Genomic DNA, 22,274 nt, shown 5'->3' with positions numbered 1-22,274 from the left:
AGATGCTGTCTCAAAAAAAAAAAAAAAAAAAAAAGATCCAGTGACAGGTGGCATTGAGAACATAGTCTCAGTGACTACCTTACTAGTTATGTATAAAAAACATATATACTCTGAAATAAGGTAATAAGTAGAACATGTCTGAAATCTTCTGATAAATTATTTTCACTTTAGGAGCATCATGAAAGCATCAGGGACCCATCAACAGGCTTTCCTCTGACATTCAAGCAAGACCACAGTCTGGAGACCAGACACATTCGCACGCTCCTCTGGGGCCTGGCTTACCATCAGCTGAAGGCCAATGAGTGGCAGAGGCTGGCCCGTGCGTGGAACTTTACAGATGACCAGATTAGAGCCATTGAGGCACAGTGGTCAGGTGAGTACGGACTAGGTGAGGTGGGCAGGAGGAAGTCACTGTTAGGAACAGCAATGTCTCCTGGTGTGGGGTCTTCCAAGGAAATGTGTGGCACTCACAATAAGCCGCAGTCTTTGAGGGGCCCAGGAATAGGGGCAGCTAGCTTAAATCCACATCAGCGATTTGGGTGTTAAGATTTGCAGAAAGTGAATGCTCATGATCTGCAGGAAACTGAAGTTTGCAAGGGGTGATTATATTTATTGAGCCATATCAAACATGTGGCATTTAGCTTAGAGAGAAATTAAGGTTCGCAACTGGATGGTCACTTAAGGAAGCAAGGATTTAACAGTTGGTGTATCAGTGGGAAGCCAGTCTGATTTCTATGTTCCTTGAGACTGTCCTGGGGTGAATGGGTTTATTCTGTAATCAATAGGCTCACTGTTTAAGTCCGTGCTCCAGAGGAATTCCTTAAACCAGGTGGCTGGGGGAAAAAGGGTTCTCGTAGGACACTGTCTTAGGGGAGACTTGGCTGTCCCATGAGAGACACGGGGAATATAGACTCAGAGGGCTTTCTTGGCTAGATGATTCCAAGCAATGGAATCATTTCAGGCAGACTCAAACTGTCAGAATTAGTGAGGTCAGGTCAGCTAGATACCTTAATTTCGCTTTTTTGTAGTTAGACAAAAACCTAGGAAACATAGAAAGTTTACTTGGCATTAATCAACTAATTAGCTTTGAAAACAATGAAGCAAACACTTTTCTTGGCAAAGTGTTTTATTCAGAGCACAACCCTCTCATGGACATCCTAAGACGAGAAGGTGTCCTTGCTCAGGGGTCGATTTGTACCAGGGATTGCTGGGAACTGGGGATGGCAGAAGCACAGCCTGTGAGCACACACCATTTATACCACATACAAGTATATGAGACTTTGTATTGCACATTCTTAGGATTCATTTTCATGTGAAAAATAGATGATAATATATTGAAAACATTAAATGCTAACTAGTTTCTAACTAGAAAAATTTTTTTATTGTTGAGATTTCTTTTTTGTCATTAGTTAGGCTTATAGTGTTGTGTGAAGTCTTTAGGAAAATTGAGTTGCCTCCTGGAACTCTATCTTGACCTAAAGAGATGACTGGAAAATACAGTGTTATCTTCAGAGTACTTGCCAGCAGGACAAGGGAGATTTTAAAGTATTTTGATGGAACCTTTATGGAGGGCCTGGAGTGTTTCTCTGCCGGATGAGGGACAGATACATCAGCTCTCTAAGCCATGCATGTTTGATGGAGTTTATAATCTAGTTGGCACAATAACAATGACATTTACAATTCAATCATATTGTAAATGTCCAGGGTACATTATATTGTAATGTACCCTTATATCCAGGGTAAGGTTACCGGCAATGGGGAGTTTGTGGGCTTTTGAGCAAAGGAGTGACAAGACTCATGATGGTATTTAAGACAAATTAGTTTGTCAAGAGCAAGATTAGGAAAGGAACAGAGGACTTGTCCAGGAGTACATTCTGTAAGTGTGCAGTTCCCCCTCCCTGAAATGCCTGCCTCTCTGTAACAGTCTGTCCAGTGAACTTCTCCCTCACCCCTGCAGAGCTCAGGCCCTTCCTTTGCACAGCATGTCTGCTCCTGCACACTCTTTCTCAGAGCAAGGAGCCTGTAGTGAAGTCCTGTTGGGAACCACAGTGGCTTTGTGGCTCCCTATCCCAGTACTTCCCCCAACACCTGTCCAGGCTGAGATATCCAGTGAGTATTTGTCAAATGCATAATCCTGGCCCAGGGATGCAAACTTCCCTCAGAGTAGCTTTCTTGAAACTGGAGTGGCAGAATGAACGGTGCATGCTTGCTGCTCAGAATGGGGAATATGGAGCAGCAGTGGCAGCAGCACCCGGGAGTTTGTTAGATGCATGGATTCTTACCCTAGACCTACTGAATCCGAACGTGCATTTTAGTAAGATACCCAGGTGAAATAAGCACTGGGAGTTTGAGGAGCATTGGTCTATGAGAAGTTGCACATCTCATTAAAATTGTTACCACTGGGCAGGCACCACAGCTGTCCTCTCTCTTGTACATTCCTTTGGGTGTGTGCCAAGCACAGTAGGTGCGAGGCAAGAGTTGGAGGGAATGCAAACGCTGGTCATCATAAAGCAGCACAGTGAGGGCAACTGGAAGGGCTTTTTTTGAAGAGGAAAAGACATGTGCAACCACAGTCATTTTTACCTGGGACCGCTTGTGCTTGGCACAGGAAATGAAAGCTTCCGTGAACATGGCCACAGGGCTCTGCTTATCTGGCTACATGGGACCCTGATGACTCAGGCTGATCCGGCCAAGCACCTGTATGAAGAGCTGGTACACGCAGGTTTCCCAAAACTAGCTGGTAGGTGACAATTTCAACAAACAGAAATTCTTTCTCCCTCAAAATGTCAGAAAGCAGTCTACAGAAACACCATCCTGACCAGCTGCAGTCCCAGGTGGTGTTAGCTGTGGCCCACACGGAGTATGGAACTATGGAAGGGGCTTGTAAGCCGTCAGCAGCTTCTCCTCTGGGGAATGACCCAGTCAATACTGGTTACTCGTTAGCCGGGCAGTTCTGTGTCATCCCCCTACTCGGCATTTGAAAAAGTGTGAGAGTGTTTTTGTTTATGCATATGTGTGGTGGGGGCGGGTGGGGTGGGGCAGAAGTGCTAAACCATCCCATACAGTTATAAGATTGTTCTCCACAACTAAGAGTTGTCTTGCTCAAAATGCCGTTTTACCCCCATTGAGAAACTGCAGGTTAGTGTTTATGAAAATGTTATCTCTAGGTGGAACAAAAAGAGCAGACAGGCTATTACTTTGCCACCTGTGGTTATTGCTAAAAATCACTCTGCAAAAATCACTGACCATATTGTCAGGAAAGATCCTTTACCTGTGGTTATTGCTAAAAATCACTCTGCAAAAATCACTGACCATATTGTCAGGAAAGATCCTTTAAGAGCTTATCAATAAATTAGGAGGTATTATAACTCTCATATAATAGCAAGCATTCAAGCAAAAAACAAGAACATCTGCCATTATTTTCACTGAAGCAGTTTTACCTGGAGCAAGAAGATAAATGAGTGAACACCGACTGATCCAATAGTTTCCAGCAGCAGTAGGTACAAGGAACAGTGTGTGGATACCTACCTTCCATCACACGATCTCCTAATACTGGAGTTGTTCCCTCAACTTTAACCCTGTTCCCATCGGCCCCGAGAATATTCGCCAGCGGTGCTTGCAGCATTTACCCCGAGAAAACTTGGCCATGAATTATCTTGCTTTTATGATTATTTTTGCATTGCTCTAGTATATCGACTTTGGAAACAAAATACATCATTCTACTTATAGCATTCTGTTTTTAGTAGTGGTATTTCCATTTACAAAATGCGGAAATTCTTGATGGTTGAAAATGTCAAGTCCTAGAAAATGTAGCATTCCTACATGTGATGTTGACATCGTTCTCAAACAATTGTTGCCCAAAGATTCATTCAGTGAATCCGACTTTTTGGAAATTGATGATTCGGATGATTCAGACTATTCTGATGTTAGTTCTGTTTAGAAATAACTCCAAGAACGTTTTTTTTTTTTTTCCTGTCCTGGTGAAACTCAGTCCAGTACATTTATCTAACTTTTTTATTTATTTATTTATTTATTTATTTATTTTTTTTATTATACTTTAAGTTCTAGGGTACATGTGCATAACGTGCAGGTTTGTTACATATGTATACTTGTGCAATGTTGGTGTGCTGCACCCATCAACTCGTCAGCACCCATCAATTCATCATTTATATCAGGTATAACTCCCCAATGCAATCCCTCCCCCCTCCCCATGATAAGCCCAGTGTGTGATGTTCCCCTTCCCGAGTCCAAGTGATCTCATTGTTCAGTTCCCACCTATGAGTGAGAACATGCGGTGTTTGGTTTTCTCTTCTTGTGATAGTTTGCTAAGAATGATGGTTTCCAGCTGCATCCATGTCCCTACAAAGGACGCAAACTCATCCTTTTTTATGGCTGCATAGTATTCCATGGTGTATATGTGCCACATTTTCTTAATCCAGTCTGTCACAGATGGACATTTGGGTTGATTCCAAGTCTTTGCTATTGTGAATAGTGCTGCAATAAACATACGTGTGCATGTGTCTTTGTAGTAGAATAATTTATAATCCTTTGGGTATATACCCAGTAGTGGGATGGCTGGGTCATATGGTACATCTAGTTCTAGATCCTTGAGGAATCGCCATACTGTTTTCCATAATGGTTGAACTAGTTTACAATCCCACCAACAGTGTAAAAGTGTTCCTATTTCTCCACATCCTCTCCAACACCGGTTGTTTCCTGATTTTTTAATGATGGCCATTCTAACTGGTGTGAGATGGTATCTCATTGTGGTTTTGATTTGCATTTCTCTGATGGCCAGTGATGATGAGCATTTTTTCATGTGTCTGTTGGCTGTATGACTCGTCTGACAAAGGGCTAATATCCAGAATCTACAAAGAACTCAAACAAATATACAAGAAAGAAACAAACAACCCCATCAAAAAGTGGGCAAAGGATATGAAGAACGTTTTTATATTTGTTTTTCACATTGAAAATCAGTCAGATTTGCTTCAGCCTCAAAGAGTGTGTTTATGTAAAATTAAAGAAGTGCTGGCAGTGAGGTGCACTTTTTTTTCTAAAAGGGAAAAGGGTGAAATGTATTCTTCCTATGAAAAAGGTTCCATAAGAACTCTCAGAGAAGACACAGATGCAGTCCACTGAACTGGCTAAGGGTATGTCTTCTGACGCCAGGCTGTGTGAGCTCACTCTTGACCTCCACAGCTGACTGCTTGTAAATCCTGAGCAAGTTCTATGACCTCCCTGTGACAACCTTCTCATTTACTAACTAGGAAAGAAAATACAAATGTTTACTCAAAGGGCTGTTGTGGGATTTAATGAACAATAGTGCCTGGTAGACAATAAGTGCTTTAAAAATGTTAGGTATTAATCAATGTTATCTTATTTTTTTCCAGAAAAGACTCGTCATTTCAAAAGCAAAACTGACTCAAACTCCAAGAAATGTGTAGTTTCATAAATGCCCAAAGAAATTGTATTTCCATGATTTTCCACTCAGCATTCAGTTCTTTTAATGCCACCCATTTCTCCTGGCAGTAGCACTGGTTTTCAACTATGATGACGGTGGTGACAGGGTACCGTAACAGGTGAAAGAAGAGTCCTACCATGATACTTTTCAACGTCTAAAAAGCCAAATATAGTTTTTTTTGCTGAGGGCAAGTTATATATCATTTTTCCATTTCTGTCATTTGATGTAACACATGTATGACAAGTGGAGGAAAAAGGAGGGTTTTGTATGTCATGTTTTTTTCTAAAAACTCATGGGAGCAGCATCATGGTACAGTAAAAAACCAACGGTTTTTACAATAGACGAATATAGTTTTGAACTTGGTTTTGCCACTTATTAGATGTGAACCTTTGGGCATGTTAATGTTGTTTAAGTTCTTAGATCTTCAGTTTCCTTCTCTATAAACTGGGACAAATGTCTATTTAATCCACAGAGTTGGAGTAGAGATGAAGGGACAATGCCTGTGAAATGCCTAGCCTCATGCCCACAGTATGGAAATCAACTATTATTTCTCTTTCAGTAAGAGAAACTGGGTTTGGAAATTTATAGTCATTGTTGACTTTAAATCACACATAATGTGTAATATATTACTTAGGAAAGACCAGAAGTATGTACACCATTTTTTTTTTTTAATCTCGTGGTGATGTAATTACTGATGATAATTTTCTTTGTACTTTTGGGTACATTCAATTTTTTTCACAATGAACATGCATTATTTTTGTAATCTGAGAGTTATGAAATAAATGTAAAATCGAGTATCAATTTGTGTCGGTTTATGTGCACCTATTCATTGGAACTGAAGACTCTCCATTCTCAGATTCTGACTCTAAATTTACAAGGCACATAATAAAACCATAAGCAATTTCAATCCAGTTATTCTATCGTGAATTTATAGTTTTATGTCTTTGTCTCATACTGATTGTAAGTGGCCCACTTAACCTTACGAATGTTTAAAACAGGTAATAGATTCATATGATTCCAAAACATTTTTCAAAACCGTATTGAGAAGTCTTGTCCCATCTGTTCTTCAGCATGGCCAGTTTCCACTGACCTCTCTTGATCACTGCTCCCCACCAGATTGGAGTAACCTCTTTATGCAAAAAGAAACAAATATGAATACATACTATAACTGTGTAAAGTGTTTAATTGTTGAATTTACGTTAACTTAGGCCAACACTAATTGCTTGGTGCTTTAGATAACATACATTTCTAGAGCTTAAAGCTTAAAAAGATGTTTATAATATTCTTATTCACAACATTCATAATAGTCACTTTAGTTTGTCCATATTGTTTTGGCTTGGATACTGAAAACCATTCCTAGTTGTAGTCTAGATCCTCCAAAAGTAGAGCTTTCTAAGACTGAAGTTTGTGTGCAACAACTTTTTCAGAAGTGTGCATCCGGGGAAGCAGGAGTGGAGGAAAAAGGTGAGTTGTCCAGGGAAGGAGGGAGAGTGAGAACAAAGTGAATTACCTAAGTGGCCATCACTCGGTACAAGCATAGTTGATTATTTAATCTCGGGCTACTCTATTCCGAGAGACATCATATACTAATGCATCTCAGGACAATTCATACAGGGGAGGAGGAAGGGAGAATTGGTCTGTTTACCACAACGCCAAGTATTAATTCTGTGCTGCATGAGTGGGCTCCCCAGTGGAGCCTGCACTCTCCTGACTCAACTGGGAGTGAACGGGGAAGCCCAGGAAGAGCACGCACATGGAAAGGGCGTGAGATGAGGTGCTGGTGGTTTATGTTCATGAAAAGCTTGCTGAAGCCCATGAGGGGTGGAGCTGTTTACCACAATGGTAGCTGGGCCAGAATCCAGAACAAGTGTTGTGTAAATATCTAATACCCTTTAAGACACAGCCTGATAATAATTCAGAAAGGCCTTAGTGGGCCCCATTAGAAAATGGGATTCTATTTGCCTATGTCACATTTATTCTCTGATGTCCTGTGAACAATGTGAGGCAGCAAGAAAATCTATTTCCTGTAATAAAAATTAGTGCAAGAGAACTTATATTCAAATTAGAAGAGGCTTCAGATGATTAAGTCCATCCACTCAAAGATATGGAAATTGAGGTCCTAGACAGACTCTTTAGAACCTGTTTATTTTTATGTATTCCATAAGTACTTGTGAAATAGTAGGTAGATTTTACGCTTATTTCACAGATGAGGATCCAGAGATTCATTTAAATTGTCTGGTCCACACAATCAGTCAGCAATAAAACCATCAGAAGCCAAGTCTTGTTCACCTAAATCAGTTCTGCCCAGATGGTTTCTTTGTACTGGCCAGCCATTGAAGAATTTCTGCCCAGGCCTAGGTTTTCTGAGTTGCACAGGGCCACACCACCACAGAACAGTGTTTAGATGTTCAGGGAGAACAAGGTAGGTTCAGTGCTGCAGAGTTTCAAATAAGGTGAGAAAGAAAACCAGAAACAGGATCATTCTAACAAGAAATTTCTAACACTTCTGTAACTCTAGTGCTAGTATTACAAATGTTTTCCCTTTTGGCATTAAAAAATGATGCATAGGTGTTGCCATTTCCGTCTATTTTCAACTGTTAGAGTCCTGGAAAAATGAAGACTAACACGCTAAAGCCACAAAAAACTTGGCGCCGGGAGTGGTGGCTCATGCCTGTAATCCCAGCACTTTGGGAGGCTAAGGTGGAAAGATCACTTGAGGTCAGGAATTCGGGACCAGCCTGGCCAACATGACGAAACCTCGTCTCTACTAAAAAAAGACACAAAAATTAGCCAGGCGTGGTGACTGGCACTTGGAATCCCAGATACTCGGGAGGCTGGGGCAGGAGAATTGCTTGAACACAGGGAGGAGGAGGCAGTGAGCCGAGGTCACACCACTGCACTCCAACCTGGGCAACACAGCGAGATGCTGTCTCAAAAAAAAAAAAAAAAAAAAATTCATTATTACACTTGGTCTTTAACTTTTTAAAATAAAAATAAAAATATCCTAGTTTCTACTAGTTCTAATACTTTGTTTTTAGTAAGGTTCCCTCTCAACACTTTGAGTGAATTATAGCTGTGTAATATTGGAAATAATTTAGTGTTTTATAAATAGTGAAAATAAATTTATATACTTTGATGATGTAATCAGCAACAGGCTAAACATATTAAAAAAATAAAGTCCAGTTTCTTTTTTAATTTAAAAAAGTTTTACTTAATTGCTTAAATAAAAAATAACATTAAAATAATTTCTACATATAGTTACAAAGCATGGTAGAGTTTGAAAAAGTCTCTTGTTAATTTTGAACAGATGAACGTGATGTATCCATGATGTTCTAACAATATGGAAAAGTTAAAAACAAAAGACTTCTAACCTTTGGTAAGACCAGAGGGATTAAAAGACCCCACTATGGACATATTCACTTTAGTCAACCACTTTTATGGAATGAATGCTTGTGAGAGACGGGGTGTGAGCTGATCTGGTTCCAAGTGATCTGGAAGCTGAGGTACTACTTTCAGGATGAATGGTCCGGGGATATTTTGCTGCAGTTGCTTGAGGAATGGTTTGCTGAAAAGACAAAAATCTGCTTTAATAATACTACAAGATTATGTATACTATGTATCATTTCATCATCTATCATCTATAATTTAACCCAACAAACATCTGTTAAGATCCAGTGGAGAGAAGCAATGAGGGAGTGAAGCAGCTGTTAAATTAGACGAGGCCTTTCTCTGTAAGGAACCCCTACCCAGTCTGACTGACATGTTCAACACCCACAATGTAATATCAGAGCTATATCCACAAAGATCATTAAGAAAGCCATGGGAGCCATTCCTCCAACAGGGCCAAGTGGAATCTTGTAATGTGTACAGAGGCTTTGTATACAGATAGAAACTGTGGTAACTGGAAGAGGGGTCAGCCCTGAGCCCTCCCCTCATTCGATCCAACTTCCATCTCTCTACTTGACTGTGGAAACCAATCCCAGGGGCAGAGGGAAGCCCTCAGGATGCAGTCTGGTCCTTGCTTTAAACCAGAGCCCTCATATTTAACCTGGTTCACCTGAGAGCAGACTAAAAGTTTTATGCACATCATCTCGGAGCTCAAAGGAACACCTCAGACATGAGCACTGAATCATTAAAGTCAGGACACACGAGACTCAGTCCACACATATAATACACATGTAATACATGTAAGTACACACTATGTACACAAGTACACATTACATGTAAACATATGAACAATATGTATCAGTACAAGGCTTTTCCCTATTAAACCTGATAAAGCTTCTCAGTAGCCAGCAGTGGGATTTGTTATCAAGGTAAGTTATTAGTCCACGCCACTGACTAGGACATGCCAATTTCTATTAGGATCTTCCACTTAGAAAACTCATCGTTAAAATACTGTAAGTAAAACTATATATATTTGGTCAAAACATTCACTATGTATTTAAAAAACTCCAAGCTGTAGTTTTTGCTTAAAAAAAAGAATGAAACCTCTTAAAAACAAAAGATCCTGTCAGATTCTGTTTTAAAAAGAACAGAACTCCCTTTTAAAGAAAAAGAAAAATAACCTCTTTTCTTAAAGTATCTTATAAAAATGTTTCTTTGTACATAAATAACTGGATAACCACTATAAATAAGAGATACTCTCGCAACAGACAGGAAATTTTAGTTGCCAGTCACCTAATCTGAGCCTACTGAAAAGGCTTTCTCTTTGGGGAGGATGGGCAAGAGGAACTGGAGAAATAAAGAAGCCACTGAAATTATGATACACAAAATATGACAGAGAATGAAGTGGCCCTAGAAGCATGCAACTATCCAGCAGAAGAGGCTACGGTGTCACAAATCGCATCCTTGGTTTTTTAGTAAAAACCATTTCTGGTAGATTTAGATCTTGACTCCCAGGGTAAAAACAAATACAGTACAGATGACTGCCACTGTGTCTGTCACATAATCCAGGAAGCTGATGGCTATCCGATTCATATGCAGTTAGTGGGGAAGAAATGCACATACTGAATAAAGGGAGGGCAGCATGGGAGATAAGTATCAAAAACAAGGGTTCTAAATGTTTAGTTCTTTGATTTGTCTTCTGTAAAATATAAATTCTTACTATTACAAAACAAAAGGTTGTCTAATAAAAAATAAACACGTATGTGCTCCCTTTACGCCTTCTTTACCTCACAAATGGACAGTCTCTCACCATCTCTATACATTTTCTACATCTGAAAAAACAGAAATGCATTCATTTCTTCTCATTTTTGGTAACTTGTCTTCCATATTCAAAAATATATAGAAAAGTCTTCTATGAACTTTCAGAGTCTGTCCAACTTATGAAACATGAAACCTAAGATAATCCTAAAATAAATCCTCCGTCATCTCCATGTGTCTATCTGGACTTGGTGCTTCTATCTCTAGCATTCCACCTCGCTAAGGTCCCACTTCACCTGAAGATCAGTTCAAATCGATCCAGCTTGTCTTCATTTAATCACCTAGTGGCCAGCTAGTACTCAGGAAACAAGGATTTAAAATCATTCCATGTACTTTTGTTTTTGCTAATACTTAGTAAGTACACAGGAATGTTGTCCAATGCTGAGAATTCATAGAGGGCATTCTCTCTCTCTTTTTTTTTTTCTTCCTGCCACAATATTTTTAATTACGTACAAAGGTCTGACATGTCACCCAGGGACTCATTTCACCCACTGCTCTGTTTGGCCGCCAGTCTTTTGTCTCTCTCTTCAGCAATGGTGAGGCGGATACCCTTTCCTCGGGGAAGAGAAATTCATGGTTTGTTGCCCTTGCCAATAACAAAAATGTTGGAAAGTCGAGTGGCAAAGCTGTTGCCATTGGCATCTTTCATGTGAACCACGTCAAAAGATCCAGGGTGCCTCTCTCTGTTAGTGATCACACCAATTCTTCCCAGGTTAGCACCTCCAGTCACCACACACAGGTTACCAGTGTCGAACTTCACGAAGTCAGTAATCTTGCCAGTCTCCAAATCAATCTGAATGGTATCATTCACCCTGATGAGGGGATCGGGGTAGCGGATGGTGCAGGTATCACGAATCACCAGATGAGGGATTCCTTTTGTGCCCACAAAGATCTTTCTCATTCTGCATAACTTGTACTTGGCCTCCTCGGGTGTAATACGATGTATAGTAAAGCGACTCTTGGTGTCAGATCAGATGGAAATTCTCTCCTGTCTTGTCAATGCTGATGACATCCATGAATCCAGCAGGGGAGGTTATATCAGTTCGGACCTTGCCATCGATCTTAATGAACCGCTGCATGCAAATCTTTTTTACTTCATCTCCTGTCAGGGCATACTTAAGTCTATTCCTTAGGAAAATGATGAGGGGGAGACACTCTCTCAACTTGTGGGGACTGGTGGATGGACGAGGAGCAAACACACCGCTCAATTTATCCAGCATCCAATGCTTTGGAGCTGCTACCCACTTCAGATGCTTCTTGGGACCACGAGCCATGGCTGCATTAGGCAAGGAAAGAGTGGGCATTCTCTTTTAAAATCAATCCCTGAAATTAGCTGGCTGTGGTGGCGGGCACCTGTAATCCCACCCACTCGGGAGGCTGAGGCAGGAGAATTGTTTGAACCAGTGAGTGAACAACTTTTGTCTCTTTTTAAACTGATAATAAATCCTTTACATATTTTACTCTTTTGACCACAAACACACTGGATTACTTTTAGTATTTTATAATTTTTACAGTTTGGAAGAAACAATGTTTCTGAAATTAATTTCCCAATAGCAGAAAGGTAGATTTATAGCAGGTTTGAGAAATACAAGTATAAAAACAAACAAAACAAACAAATAAAAAAACTGTATCAGGAAAAGGCAGAACAAGTACCAGTCATCATAAATTTTTATCTTTTCAACATGTTATGTAAGTGTTTACTAGTCTGTGAACTCTCAGGAAAAAGACTTTTTGACAAAAGGTCATCAAATGTGGACTCACCACTGTGACTGGATGATGTTTTTCCACAACAACTGAGCTCATGGGAGGAGATACTCCCATTATAGCTAAACCGCTGCTAATTCTATTTTTTGAAGCAAAATCACATCTTCCTGTGATCCGGGCTGTAATAGTTCTTCCTGCTTTCTGTTGTGCAGAGGTTACAACTCTTGGGACATACTAAGAAGAAAAAAAAAAAATAAAAGAAGTAACGAGGTGGCAGAAAATCCACAGCAAAATTTCTATTAATTTGATTCCATAAATTATGAAGAAAATACACAGGCACTTAAAATAATTGTACGCTCAACCAACTTTAACATGGAAACAAACAAACAAAATCACAAGACAAAATGCAAAGCATAAAACTGAACACCCCAAAATATCCCTTTAACCTGAGTATGCCAACAATTTTTTAAGATTTTAGAAACTTAAAACACCAACTTTTTATTTTGAAATAATGATAGATTTATAGGAAGACACATCATATTGAAAAGTACTGTGTGCCCTTCACCCAGTTTCCTGCTATGGTTACATCTGACACAATCAGAATATAACAAAGTCAAAACCAGGAAGCTCAACATGACATAATGCCTGTATATAGACCTCTGTCATTTCATCACCTAAGTTCCCATTAACTATCACTCAATCAAGATACAGAATACTCATCACCACGAAGATCTCCCTTGGGCCACCCTTGACAGTCATACCCATCTCTCCGTTCCTTCCCCAACCATCCTTAAGCCCCGGCAACCATTAATCTGTTTTATGGACTTTTTGATCCTTAAGCATAATTAATATTATCATTACACATATACTTCTGTGTTCTGCCTTTTTTCCTTCTCATTTTGTCAATATACTTTTTTTCATGAGGTAATACAGAGACCTGCTACAGTTCTTAATGAGATGGTTTTTATATCAACAAACTACTTTGTCTTTCTTTTTCTATTACATTTAGCACATTTTGCAAAAGAAAAATCCTCTTTTGAGTTACTTTTGTATAATATATTGCAAACAATGGAACGATCATATCAAAAAGTATTATCAGCTTTTATAGCTTTTGTTGCTTACTGCTGGATGATACTCCAGAAAAATATTTACAGCAGGAATAACACATAAGTGGACTATTTTTGCACTGTCAATCAATTACACACCCGCTCGTTTAAGTCTGAGGTGAAATCTACTATTCAATTTGTGGTTCCTTATTAATGTTTCATATTTGTATTCCATTTTGTCAACTATCCATCTTATTTGCTAAGAATGGAAAGGATATTAATATTTAAATGTTTAAAAATAGTTCCTGATGAATAGTAAACTCATTTAATAATTATAGATACTTATCTAAAAGTGTAAACAATTTCCTCATTTCATTTATTTGTCTTAATTTTCAATGCATATCCATTTTTTTAAGTTGTGGTTAATCCTGTCATTAATTTCCTCTTGCTTCCATGATGAAACCAAAATCAGCTTTGGACAGCGGAGGTAGTTATACTCTCATAACATTTACTTATTTTGGCTTAACTTATTAAAACATTCAAAATTTCAGTGTGAAGTATTAATCTAAATTCATTTTTTCTCTAAACAGTTTTTCCAAAGGCATTTATTAAGTATCAATCTTTTCCCGATTATCATAGTTCATCTGTGATTCTCCATATTCTGTGTGTAGCTAGATTCTGCATCTAGCTACACAGAGTCACAGCTATATATTGAAATGGGAAGAGAGTGGGCTTCAGGAGAGATGTCTCTGGGATAATTAAAATGACGGAGTATTGATGTTTTTGGAAGACCCTACAGAAAACAGCATTCAGTAGGGTTCCGTAATCCCTGGAGAGTTTGGAAATAATTCACTATAGTTGGAGAGAAAACCGAAGATAAAAATGAAGCAATTAATTCTAAAACAAAACATTATACCAGAAAGGAAATGTAGTCATAGTATACATTCATGGCTTAGCTATATTAGTCATCATCAATGATTTAATCTGAAATTGGAATATCTGTAACTAAATATTTACATACAGGGAGGATGAGGAAAGTGAAGAGAGAGAGAAGGAATAAGGTGGCATAAGGAGGCCAAGTCCTTTTTATCTGTAATAAGTTAACAGATGTTTGAAATTAATAAATGTAGAAATAATGATATAAACATATTATTTAGGAAAAAATGGAAACAGAAGAAATAGCTAACAGAGTTAGGGAGAGGGATTTAGAAGACTGTTTCTCACTATAGTCCTTGTAAAAATGATTTGGCTTTTTAAACCATAAACTTCTATGGATCTTAGGAATTTGATAAACTAAATCTCAGATTTAAAAATATTTACAAATATGTTTTTGTGGACTAAATTCATGCTTCTGGCCTGAGGGGAACTTTATCTTATTACTTATTACAATAAGGGACAAAAAATATTTTACAAACTCCTAAAGATGCTTAAATGCTATTTTAAAATATAAAACTAATTGCTGGCAGGAATATTCTTTGCCAAAATGTGGAAAATGAAGTACAACTGAGTTTGTAACTTTCCTCCTGCCCAATCACATTTGAGGGGTGTCCTCTCAGTAGCTGTGATTCTCTTCTGGAGCTTCAGGTGTGAATGAAAAACCAGAGAAATCGGGGCTAAAGAAAATTAGAGTAGTGGGAAAATTGCTCATAGATGACAAGTTTCATTCAACTCAGCTCAGAATTGCTTTAGAATGCCTCCAATAATTTGAAAATATATACTCCTGTAAATAAAATGACTTCTAAAAGAAATCTCTATGCGCTCATTTGAATTAAACAGAAGTTGTCTTAAATGCATGTTTACTGTCGACTCCTTGTTTTCAGATGGTTTGCCATTCGTACTTGTTAATGTTTATTTAAGGTCTTAAAAATTGTATAAATTGATAAAAAAGTTTTGAAAATGTATAAGAACATTTTAGAAATAATTCATAAAGATAAATTATTAGAAAACAGTTGCTACTAAATCAGGGGGAGGAAAGAAAAACCTAGAAGGATTCTATAATCAGATTGTTCGGAAAGTTTTGTTAGGTTCACGCTTTACAGAAACTGTAACTGGAGATCACAGAAAATATATTGGGTGCAGTTTATATTAAAAAAAAAGATGAAAATTACAATCTTTGACCCCACATTCAATTTGGCTCCACATTAAAAACTAGCAAATTAATACATATTTATGTTTTAAGATACAATAATGTATTAGGTATGTATCATTCTCTGCAAATTAAATGACCGCTTACTGGTACCAAGCATTTTGGAGTTCATTAAATTTATCAGCCGACTTTAAAAAATGCTATAAAAATAAAAATTTTAGCATTTTAAGCCACATCCACATAAGCAACAAAATTGAAAGGAGTAAGAAAAAAAGAAAATGACAGGCTGGGCGCGGTGACTCACGTCTGTAATCCCAGCACATTGGGAGGCTGAGGCGGGCGGATCACGAGGTCAGGAGATCGAGACCATCCCTGCTAACATGGTGAAACCCCATCTCTACTAAAAATACAAACAATTAGCCGGGCGTGGTGGCGGCCACCTGTAGTCCCAGCTACCCCGGAGGCTGAGCCAGTAGAATGGCGGGAACCCAGGAGGCGGAGCTTGCAGTGAGCCTAGATCGCGCCACTGCACTCCAGCCTGGACGACAGAGTGAGGCTCTGTCTCAAAAAAAAAAAAAAAAAAAGGAAATGACATTAAAAACAGTATTTACACCTTAATATTTGACAGAGAGACAGTATAGATTATTGCTTAAGAGTAAGAGGTCTAAATCAGATTGTCAAAGTCTGAATTCCAACTCAGTTACTAACTGTGTCCCTAAGGAAGCTGCATCCTTTCTAAGTCTCAATTTCTTCATTGATAAAATGGAGAAAGCAGTACTAACTCCCTAATGACACCCTTTCACTTTCTATTCGAATGAAGAGGAAAGTTAGAAGAGAAACTTTACTAAAGGTCTTTACCAAACAGCTTTAAAATTCAATGAAAAATATTTCCCCTCAATTATTCCAATTGGAGTTAGAAAAATAAAAAAATGCCATCTACTGTTCAACTTTATGAACTGCAATACGCTTGCTTGTATAACTGTCTAGCCGTTTTTGAAAAATGGTTTCCACCATGAAATTCTGATATGGTCTTTAACATACTGAGGATGTCTGCATTAAAGAAAATCATTTTAAATATGAAGATATTACTTTATTCGCGTCGTAATCTTCCTTTCTCCAGTTATTTGTTTGCCAATTCTCTGTACTTTCTACACCTAGCTCCTTTTAGCTACTGGAAATATCAAGAAAAACTGAAACAAATTTTGAATGTTCATAGGAAGCCTCTGTGGTTAAAATGAAAAGAAAGATAACCAAGCCAGGATTGCAGATCTCTCTCTTCTTTTCCTATTCCCAACAATGACGGTTTCACAGTAAGTTAGTCAACTACTTACTGGATTTATTCCTACTTTTGTTATTAAGTTTCTTTTAAAACCAAAAACACATATTTGAGGTGAACCTGAGTATTTTAATTACATAAGGAAGGAAGAAAACTAAGATTATACTTAGAGAGAGATTTAATTGCGATTCTCTTTTTCTCCCTGGCCCTAAAGGCCACTTACTTATATGACTGAAATGGAGTGTGTACCTGTGTTTGAAGAAGTGGATATAGTGGGGTGGGGCAGATGGGGAAGGGCTGTCTACAGAATATTATGGTTTTCAGGTTTCAACGACTTTAACACTATCTCCGATGACCAGATTATTCAAAAAGTTAGCAATAAAAAGGGTGCTAAGCAAACTCATTCATTTAGTTCTTCCTATATATATTCAGGTTTACATATAAAGGCAGATGTACCCATGAAGTCACATTTTAGGAAGAGAATTTTGAAAAATCTAGCTCTGCATGTGTTAACTGCATATGCAAGATGAATGAGAAACCAGAACATAAACACAGTGAATGAGTGTTTAAATGAGGTCATCTGTGCAGGATCACACTTCAAAATGTGTAATCATGGAAAACAAACACAGCTGAAAAATATGTCAGATTTGAATTTTAGTGTTTTATTTTTTTTTTTGAGACTGAGTCTTGCTCCATCACCCAGGCTGGAGTGCAATGGCATGATATTGGCTCACTGCAACCTCTGCCTCCAGGGTTCAAGTGATTCTTCCACCTCAGCCTCCCGATTACAGGCACAGGCTACCAAGCCCGGCTAATTTTTTTGTATTTTTGTAGCGACAGGGTTTCACCATGTTGGCCAGGATGGCCTCGATCTCCTGACCTCATGATCCGCATACCTCGGCCTCCCAGGGTGCTGGGATTACAGGCGTGAGCCACTACGCTCGGCCAGTGTCTTATTTCTAAGTCAAAGCTCCCCCACACAAATTTCTCTTAGCCATGTGCTATTCTTCAACCTCTTTGTGTCAATATCTGGTAAATAACTGGTCTCAATGTATTCTCTGCCAAAGTTAGTAGCTCTCCAAAGGTAAAAATTCAAATCTGGTAGAATACTAAAGGTGACCACTTGTCTGTCTCAACACCTCCTTTAGCTACAGACAGCCGTCCAGAGCAATGGCTCCTTCTAATGGCCAGCCAAGGGAACTTTAAGACCTAAAACTTACTCTCCCTCTTCTTGCCTCTTATGTAAGTGGTTAGGAGCTGGGGAGAAGAGGAAGACAAGCAAATCAGAATCATCTCAGGAACTTTGTAAAACTATACATGCCTTTATGCCAGATCCACACCACAGCGGGAGAGAAGTTAACAGTGTTTTGTTTTGTTTTTTTGAGACAGTCTCGCTCTGTCACCCAGGCTGGAGTGCAGTGGCATGATCTTGGCTCACTGCAACCTTTGCCTCCCTGGCTCAAGCAATTCTATGCCTCAGCCGCCCAAGTAGCTGGGATTATAGGCACCCACCACCATGCCTGTCTAATTTTTTGTATTTTTAGTAGAGACAGGATTTCATTATCTTGGGAAGGCTGGTCTTGAACTCCTGACCTCGTGATCCACCCTCCTCGGCCTCCCAAAGTGTTGGGATTACAGGCGTGAGCCACCGTGCTTGGCTTTTTAAAAATACATACATACATACATACATATGTACATAAATAACTGATCACTGCTAGCTCTGCACACGTGAGTCTGATAAGCTTGGCTTGCATCTGTACTCTGCCCTTGAGAAACATGGTTTGTAGAATACAAGTTTAACAACAGGCGGCTAAGAAGTTAGAGCCACGATGTGCTTCATCTGAAACTCCAGTTAAAAAAAAAATTTTTAGAGACAGGGTCTGCTCGTTGCCCAGGCTGGAGTGCAGTGGTGCAGTCATAACTCATAGTAACCTTGAACTCTCGGGCTCAAGCGATCCTCCTGCCTCAGCCTCCTGAGTAGCTGGGAGTACAAGTGCACATCACCATGCCTAATTTTCTACCTTTTTGTAAAGATGAGGTCTCGCTATATTGCCCAGTCTGGTCTCAAACTTCTGGCCTCAAGCAAACCTTTCACCTTAGCCTCTCAAAAGTACTGGGATTACAAGTGTGAGCCAACATGCCCGGCATCTTACCATATTAACAGCTTGATCAATTTCACTTCAGGCAAGTTCTCACACAAATCTTCCATCCCCATTTAACACTATCCTCTTGGCACTTCTCTAATAGTAGCTCACTGATTCTAGGAGAAACTATTCCTATCTCCATTCCAATTCCAAATTACAAATTAAAACTCGATCAAGATGGAGTTACTAGAGCAGTGTTAGTGATATATCTGCATTTAGAAAAAAGGAAAGCTGTTCGCTGAATAGAAAATATAAAATTAAACATACATTAACCTCCCAGACCTTTGAAAACACCCACTAGTGTTCTTCAAACGTAAAATCTGTCATCAACTCTTTCTCAAATTAAATCTACTTTTCCTACATAATTTTTGAAAAATATAAAAAAGTTCTTTGTCTAAATTATCACTACTATGACAGCACTTTCAGGTATTTTCATTACAATTTAATGTTCTAGTCACCTTGTGTATTAAATATTTTCAGTGACTTTGCCTAAATACCACACAGATTTTTTTTCCTCCACAGGAAAATATTTTATGAGTTCAAAATATTAAATTTACAAACAAGTTTTATTTTTGAGATGGAGTCTCACTCTGTTGCCCAGGCTGGAGAGCAGTGGTGAGATCTCGGCCCACCACAAGCTCTGCCTACAGGGTTCATGCCACTCTCCTGCCTCAGCCTCCCGAGTAGCTGGGACTACAGGCACCCGACACCGCACCCGGCTAATTGTTTGTATTTTTAGTAGAGACGGGGTTTCACTGTGTTAGCCAGGATGGTCTCGATCTCCTGACCTTGTGATCCGCCCTCCTCGGCCTCCCAAAGTGCTGGGATTACAGGCATGAGCCACCGCGCCCGACCGCCCTTTTCATAAGGTGGGACCTCTATGAACTGTACTAACCATTTCTTCTGATGCAGCAGTAGCTGCAGATCCTGCACCAAGAACAGAAACAGGAACATGAGCAGAAGATGCAGAAGCAGCCCTGGTAGAAGTCATCGAAGCAGCAGAGGGAACGGCAGTCGCGCTGGCTCCTCCGACTGCAGCTGGCGGGGATGGCAGCAGTGGTGATGCAACCGGTAAGGGCATCGGAGGAGCTGAAGGATCCAAATGAGCAGAATGTTCTTTTCCTTGAACACCAGGACCATACTCTTCCTTTTTATTATTCGTGGAGTCTACCCCTGTAAGTCACAAATTAATTCCATTCAAATTCTTCCAGGTTAGGACTACTATTATCTTCCAAACAAGGAAAACACATACTGGCTAAAGTTAGGTCCTAACAAAAATTTAGATGTTTGTTTATAGTACATTAGATACAATGTTCAGTTAATACAGTTTGTCAGCATTAACCACTAAAAACTTCAGACTACTTCCTTCCACATGCGAAAGCGAATGGATCATTTGCTCTTATATTAAAGATGAAAATAAATTATGTACTCAGCTGGGACCTTAAATAAGTAGAGTATATTGCCATCACAACTCTCACAAAAATATGATCACAGTGAGCCCAGAGATCTAGGTTCCTTTGTATTAGTTCATATAAATATCCTGATAAATGGCCGAAATGACCTGGAATCCATCTTTAAAATCACTTTCTGGTATCACTATACTCCCTAATTTTCATGTATTGCGTCTATCCTAATAATTTATTTTTGTCCTTGAGTTGTCAGAAAACAAAAATAAATCAATAAAACTAAAATCTTCACTTTTTACATTGTAAAAGAAATGGGTTCTTGCAGATAAATTATATAAATCATAAATCAAGAGCATATTTGTGCACCTGATTTGTAGTGACACCCCAATCAGTAACCTTCCCTCAAAACTGAACCTTAATCTTGATCTAAGGAGCCAATAATGTCAAATTCCAGAGGCTAGTACAAAGGGTTTCTTCCAATATTAGATGTTTTCTCTCCAGTATTACAATTTGGTTAGTTTCTGCTTAAGACTGTATCTGTGTGGTACCAAACAGTGTGGTGAGGGTTTAGAAATTCAGTCAATGAGCTGTTTCAGAACATCTGAACAGAGGGCATTATGTAAGTCCTATGTTTAAATGGTTTCTACGCAGTTTTCTTTCCATCCAGAAATTTGGGCCTCTGCATAAGTTCTTTCCTTAGACTACCTGTATAGAAAATTTGTAGAGTATTAGTTACCTTATTTAAGAAGTTTAACAATGATTATAGTGCCTACCTAGATCATTTGAACTCCTCTGATGAAAGGGACTAATTCAATATAAAACACTGCTAATTTGAAAACAACACACACTGAGTTTTAACACGTTTTGGTAGAGATTCTGAGTGTCCACCTTTAGATGGTGGCAAACATTACGAGACGTAGAAACATTATGAGATGTAGAAAGAGTGTGAAGGTCAGGGAAGAGAGGCAGGTGACCAACTCTTGCTAATATAGGCTGATTTATGTGGTTCCTGTTTATCAGACAACTCTTAAGTTTAATAATTAATCTCATTTTAGCTGGAATAAATTTTTCAGTTGTCAAGTATTTTTTTTACTGTGCCTAAAATTGCTTTTAAAATTACTGCACAACATGAGAGGCACTGCAAATTACAGACAGCAAAGAATACGTATAAATAAAAAACCAAATATTTATTTTGCTCTAACAAGACAGGTGCATTAGGAACTTTGCATTATTAAAAACTGCATTATAAAAACCTTTTATTTTTTTGAGATGGAGTCTTGCTCTGTCACCCAGGCTGGAGTGCAGTGGCATGATCTTGGCTCACTATAACTCTGCCTCCTGGGTTCATGCCATTCTCCTGCCTCTGCCTCCCGAGTAGCTGGGACTACAGGCGCCCACCACCACGTCTGGCTAATTTTTTGTATTTTTAGTAGAGATGGGGTTTCACCGTGTTAGACAGGATGGTCTCGATCTCCTGACCTTGTGATCCACCCGCCTCGGCCTCCCAAAGTCTGGGATTACAGGTGTCAGCCACCACACCCGGCCTATAAAAAACAATTGTTTTAATAGAAGAGGGCCAGAAGTAATTTTTTTCTTATGAGAATTAAAAAAAAAAAAGGTGTCATTAAAATGTCATAAAAGCTAAATATCACAAAGCAGATCCACTGAATTATACTGAACTTTTTTGCCTTTGGTAGCTCTACCAACATTATTGCTAATGCATGTTTTATCATTCTTGTCATCTTTCTCATCCACTGTTTTAAAAATAACAGGAGCAAAACAAATCATGTTGTGTAATTAGCAGAAGATATTTTCTTCAAATCCTCTTAGGGATATTGGCCTTTAGGAGACACAGCTGTATTTCAATTTAAATTTTAAGATGGTAAATTTATTAAGGTGGGAAACACTCCTAAATCAATTCAAAATCTTTTTTTTTTTTTTTTTTT

At 38.8% G+C, this 22,274-nt stretch overlaps 2 protein-coding genes and 1 pseudogene across 5 annotated transcripts in view; 1 reads left to right on the top strand and 2 right to left on the bottom strand.

Moving 5' to 3' along the window:
- The window catches only part of ANKDD1B (ankyrin repeat and death domain containing 1B), a 55,971-nt gene extending 50,519 nt beyond the window's left edge, over window positions 1-5,452 (top strand). The window contains 3 exon segments of the mRNA XM_011959238.1: window positions 172-373; window positions 2,609-2,740; window positions 5,391-5,452. Coding sequence (XP_011814628.1) covers window positions 172-373; window positions 2,609-2,740; window positions 5,391-5,452 — 396 coding nt within the window.
- Window positions 5,453-8,644: 3,192 nt separating this feature from the next.
- POC5 (POC5 centriolar protein) overlaps window positions 8,645-22,274 on the bottom strand; it is a 37,882-nt gene continuing 24,252 nt past the window's right edge. For all 3 annotated transcript variants that reach the window (XM_011959233.1, XM_011959234.1, XM_011959235.1), the window contains 3 exons: window positions 19,818-20,095; window positions 12,428-12,604; window positions 8,645-9,026 (listed from right to left, as the gene is read on the bottom strand). In XM_011959233.1, the coding sequence (XP_011814623.1) occupies window positions 8,883-9,026; window positions 12,428-12,604; window positions 19,818-20,095 (599 nt within the window). In that variant the 3' untranslated portion in view covers window positions 8,645-8,882. The remainder of the gene's footprint in view (window positions 9,027-12,427; window positions 12,605-19,817; window positions 20,096-22,274) is intronic.
- LOC105524116 lies at window positions 11,091-11,952 on the bottom strand (annotated as a pseudogene). The gene has a single exon (XR_001003701.1). The product of XR_001003701.1 is annotated as a 40S ribosomal protein S4, X isoform-like (transcript).

This window comes from Colobus angolensis, unplaced genomic scaffold (genome assembly GCF_000951035.1).
Source record: "Colobus angolensis palliatus isolate OR3802 unplaced genomic scaffold, Cang.pa_1.0 Scaffold49, whole genome shotgun sequence".
NCBI lineage: Eukaryota > Metazoa > Chordata > Mammalia > Primates > Cercopithecidae > Colobus > Colobus angolensis.
This window is presented reverse-complemented; position numbering and strand designations above follow the sequence as displayed.